General features: G+C 43.3%; 1 protein-coding gene across 1 annotated transcript in view; it reads right to left on the bottom strand.

Moving 5' to 3' along the window:
- The window catches only part of XPO6 (exportin 6), a 42258-nt gene extending 38033 nt beyond the window's left edge, over positions 1-4225 (bottom strand). Inside the window, 3 exon segments of the mRNA XM_009639798.2 lie at positions 331-396; positions 2619-2740; positions 4135-4225. Of these exon segments, the coding sequence (XP_009638093.1) occupies positions 331-396; positions 2619-2740; positions 4135-4186 (240 nt within the window). The 5' untranslated portion in view covers positions 4187-4225.
- Positions 4226-5354: the final 1129 nt, after the last annotated feature.

Here is a 5354-nt window from a genome sequence, read left to right as displayed (position 1 = left end):
CCCGACCTTCTCTCTTACAAGCCACGTAGTGTACAGGGGTGAGGTCTAACAAAAAAAAAACCCAAACCCCACCTCCACCACAACAGCATCAGATTTGTAGAAGCCCTCCAACATTAGAGTTCCACAGAAGAAGAGTTTCAACAGCCCAGGAATTGCTACCGATATCTCCTTGAACGCACCTGCATTTCTATTAACTGACAAGTGACAGCAACCGGCCCGTTACCGTTTTAACTGGGTTTGGGTCAAGCAGAACTAGTTGGCACGCATACAAAGTATTTCCACTGTCTTTTAATCCTGGACACCTGGATTTTCCCCTTTAAAGGGGGAAGCATAGCCTCGTATGAAGCAGGGACAGGAAGCAAGTTCGGTTTTAGATGACTCCGATGGCACCCCGGTCTCCCGAAGTGAAGCTGGGAGGTTGCCATCGCAGCAACTGCCTCGCAGTGACAGGGCACCACTTTAACAGAAAGCTTTTAGTCCACTTAAAGCCAGGCAAAATCTGTAAGACAGAGTTGCGAATTGCTTTCCTGCCACGCTACGATCCCATTTAGGGGCTCTGGAGCATTAAGAGCTGAGCCTCTCGGGATAATTTATGGAGGAGGCCTGCTACCGAGGCAACGTCTGTACCCATCTGCAGGCACAGAGCTTGGAGAACCCAAAAGCAGGAGATACTGTGAAGGGGGTTGTTGCAGAAGAATGGAAGATTTATGATCAAAACAGATGGAATTCACAGTACAGACATACTGTACAGAGGGACCAGTTCACAGGGTAGAGGGACAGAGGTATATTTATAAATAAAGTGCCTCAAAATGGTTGCTTTTCAGGGTGTTTTCACAGAGAAGATCCAGAAGTAATGCTTAAAAAGAACGACAACCCAACCAAACGAGAGTTCCTCCATGCAAATCCAGAACAAACAAACAAACAAAATCGCAGAAGCCCCAATAGAACTGGAAGATGCTTCAGCTTTAGTGTTCATGCTTTAGTGCCCACTGAGTCTTGTCCCACTCGTTTGACCAGAAAGTAGCAGCTTTCCCTGCCTGTGAAATGCTTTTGGGAAGACGTTTTCTTTTCCAAAAGCAAGAAGTGAAAATGGTTCTGGTTGATCTGGAAGGGGGCCATGAGGATTTTTGTTCCAGATCCACTTTTAACTTCCTAAATATTCTAGACAATACATTATTCTTGGAAGTTCTGGGAATGATGCTTGTGTTTATATACATGTTTTTGCTGACATTCAGTACTCTCAGACAGTTGAAGACCGATGAAGTTGCGGACTGCGACACACCACAGCTATGAGGACCAGTCAAACACGCAGCACTGCAGTAGTTAACTTGGGAAATTCAAGCTTCTCAATAGAGATCCTAACCTCTCAGCTGAGCTGTGGACTCCCATCCCTCACTTTACACTTGGACAGGGATTTCTTAGTCCTGCTTAGTTCTGGGCAGAGGCTCAATAATCAAACATGCTCTCCTCTTCATGAAAATTGGTTTAATTATCGCAGGCTGCTGCTGGGTGACATCCATCCCCAGCACAGCGAACAACTCCCATCCCATTTGTCATGATTACCCCTTTTTGAGAGGAAAGCAAACCAGATTCAGTTTGCAGCTCGAGTCCAGGCTCCCTATGCAACCCCAGATAAATAAAGCGAACATTTTAAGTAAAGAAGTCATAGAATCATAGAATCATAGAATCGCTTTGGTTGGAAAAGACCTTTAAGATCATCAAGTCCAACCTTTAACCTATCCCTGCCATCCCACCACTAAACCATGTCCCTAAAAGTCAACAACAACAACGTGGATAATTTATCAAAACACCACAATTTTTAAGAACGGGGTTATTTGCTCTATCTAAAAAGCGGCCCACTGCAAAGGACGTAAACCCCTGCTGATTTAGGGGCACAGCTCAGACTGCAGACCCAGCCAAGGACACGATGCAGAGGCCACGAACGGACCAGGGCAAAGCACGACTTTGACCAAGCCCCAGAATATCATCAGGGAAAGACACTGCACTGGTGACTGAGAAATCAGTTGATAGAACAGAGCTGTTCACAGAATACTTTTGTTTCTTCCAGTAGACACACAAATCAATATTTAGGCTTTTAACCAGAACTTTATTCTTTTATAAATAGGTGAAGAGTGGGACGTGGTCTTCTAAAAGAGACCTTGCTCTACAACTAGCACATAAGCATGCAGGATGTAGTTCAAAAGCATCAACCACAACTACAAGATGTCAGAAAAATAAAAGCAACTTTGTCTTCCCTTTTAGCATTGAAGTCTGCAGTAGCTAGTATCAGGTAATCATGCACATATTTCTGACCATAAAAAGAGTATAAAAGCAATAACGCTCTTAAAAGCATTGTGCAGAAAACTTGAGCAGCCTCTGAAACCGTAGGTAATTTGTACTTAGAGATGCCAGGAAATTAATTCTTCAATTTGTGTACAAAGATTCATATTCTCCTACTCTTAGCCTGCCATTAAGCAGCCTCTCTAGGAGAGCGCAGTAAAAGCATCCTTTAGCCCCATACTTACTAGGACTGCCATTTCAGACAGACATTTTCAACTATAATCGATTGTGCTATAAAACTGCACCAGACAGAAAATGCACTAAGCAGGCAGCAGTACCCATCTTACCTCAAACACAGTCAAACTGTACATCATTACATAGTCGTTCCTCGTACTTGACAGGAAATAGAGGCAAAATCTCCAGGCTCCTATCTGCTGGGCAAAGTTATTTAAAAGCTCCTCTGAAAAAAATAAAGTATTAAAAAATTACATGCAAATCCTTAAGCTGTAAACAAATCCATAACAACGTATATTATCATCGAATCATTGAATGGTTTAGGTTGGAAGGCACCCCTAGAGGTCTAGTCCAACCCCCAGGAACACAGTGAGCATGGAAGAAACCCCAAGTTCAGAGAATGACTCAACCTAGAGGAGGAAAAAAAAATAAAATCACACTCCAAAGTATTAAAGGCAATCTAACAACAGGCTTTAATGAAAACAAAATAGGTTCGTCATTTTAGACTACAGCTTTGACATAAATACCACAGCAGATTAATAGCTGAATATTAGAACAAATCAGACAAAAATTATATTACAAGCATTACCATTTTATCTAGAAAAGCCAAATGTTGGGATACCAGGTCACTGTGAAAGACCGGGAGTACTTCAGAGCGCACGCAGCGTTATAAACCACCCTGTTCCAATGCAATTGCTCCAAGAGCCATTGACGACGTTGCAGGTCAGCGTATCAAAAACCTCTCCGAACACTTGGGTGCAGGACTTGGGGCATCCCACATCAAGTGACTACGTGCCAAAATGTGGCAAACGGAAAACCTGCAAGGGCTGCTTCACAGGCTAATCAAATTTAAGCCTTAATCAACTGGTTTCTTGCCTGCAACTTAAGCAGGAAAATGGGGGATGCTGAAGGCTTTTACCTCTTCCACAGAAGGAGATCTCCACAATACGAAAAAAAAAAATGCCTGCTTGCTTATTCTTTACCAGATTTCTGGGAGAAGTCTTTCACACTGATCATACTTTTGGCACTTAAAGCTGACAGAAGTTTGAGAATAAAAGCAAACAGCCTATTTGCACCCATTAACCACAGACACAAGACGCTGACCTAGAGCACCTGTGAGATCTCTGCTGGTTTTCAGAAGGACATATTTAATAACACCAGCCAAAATGAAACCTCACTGTTTATTCCCACTTGTCATTTCACATTAAGTAGGGCAGCCTTCTGCTTTCCCTTCCTCATGCTGAACAAATCTGAAGTCCATGCTCCTTCTCTAGGCAGAAGGCAGAGGTTTTCCAGGATGTGCAATTCAAGAATGTACAGGCAAAGGAAAACAGAACAGCCTTCTCCTACCCTAACCAACTTCCTATGCTTGATAAAAAAATACAACTCCACCCTCACAGCATTAGACAGTTACCAACATGTTAATTAGCTATAGGACCTGCCTTGGGATCTCCGAAACCCAAACTACGTAAACCTTTACTTCAAGTTCATCCACAAGCAGGATGCCAGTTTGGTATGAGATAGAGCACTTTGGTCTGCTGTATTTGTGTAACGTAACCAAGGCCTGCAGGCAGCAGAAGGCAAAAAGGGGACCATCCTTTAGAAGTGGCACGGACTCACCTATCTCGCGTTTCCGCTCGTTCGTTGTACAATTGTGGAAAAACTCCGTCATTAGACTCTCCAAAGCCCGTAGCGAGGCCTCTTCAGATGCCTGGGAATGACATTTAAAGGAAAGAGTTAAAACTGATTTCCACTCTGACTCGCACTTGGAGATCAGTATTACCCATGTCACAGAAGCACCTAAAAACCAACAAAGAGCACAAAGTCCAGACGGAGGCAATATAATCTGGAATTTAAACTGCTCATTGGGGTCAAGTAGCAACAAGATTTGTCAACCACAAGTGAAGGCCTTGGACATGAAGGACCATTTGCTCAGCTGCATTAACCAACGAAAACAACACAAGAAGTTTCCTTTTTTTTTTTGGATGGCATTTAGTAATTTCAAGTTGCTTGTCCTTGTTAAATAATTCTCACAAAGACAGCGAGTTCAAGTGAAGACACTTTCAGATGTTTAGAGAGAATAAATATGGCGATGGCATGGGGACCGTGAACTCTGAGAGGGTCTGGAATGGACTGCCCAGGGAGGTGGTTGAGTCCCCACCCCTGGAGGTTTTTAAAAGAAGGGCAGATGCAGTGCTTAGGGACAGGGTTTAGTGGTGGGATGGCAGGGTTAGGGGAATGGTTGGACTTGATGATCTTAAAGGGCTTTTCCAACCTAAACAATTCTATGACTCCTGACACTGACTCCTGTCTTTGCGTCGGTGTCACACCACAACACTGATGGTGCCTGGGAAGCAGCAGCTTGGAAGATTAAGGAATTTCCAGCACTTTGATAAGCAATATACAAGTATTCGGCAGTTTGGTTCAAGAAGAACATCTCCTCCATCCCCAAATTTAGCTTTTATTATTGGAATTCATCAGCTATTGCTCAGTGTTTCTAAATCCTAAAAAAATTGATCAGAATTGGTATACAGACCTTCAAAGGTCACTACAGTTTTGCAGCTCTCTGGAGTTGGGATGATTTTATCCTAGTAACAGCTCACGGCCGAGCTCAGCCTTGCCGGCTGGGCCGCGCTTCCCTTAGGGTCTGAGCCTGATAAGGAATAGCCTTAGGAAACACCGCTGCTACGGTACAGCCATGCTATTTGTCGTTCCTCTCATGTTGTCAACACACGCTATCAGTAATAAATGTGTCAAGATTCAAGCACCGACCTTCCTCAGCACAGAAGCAAAGTAAACCATTAAAGAAAACTGAAAGTTCTGCCTCAAAAAAAAAAATA

This window comes from Egretta garzetta, unplaced genomic scaffold (genome assembly GCF_000687185.1).
Source record: "Egretta garzetta isolate BGI_Z169 unplaced genomic scaffold, ASM68718v1 scaffold140, whole genome shotgun sequence".
In the NCBI taxonomy this organism is placed as follows: Eukaryota; Metazoa; Chordata; class Aves; order Pelecaniformes; family Ardeidae; genus Egretta; species Egretta garzetta.
This window is presented reverse-complemented; position numbering and strand designations above follow the sequence as displayed.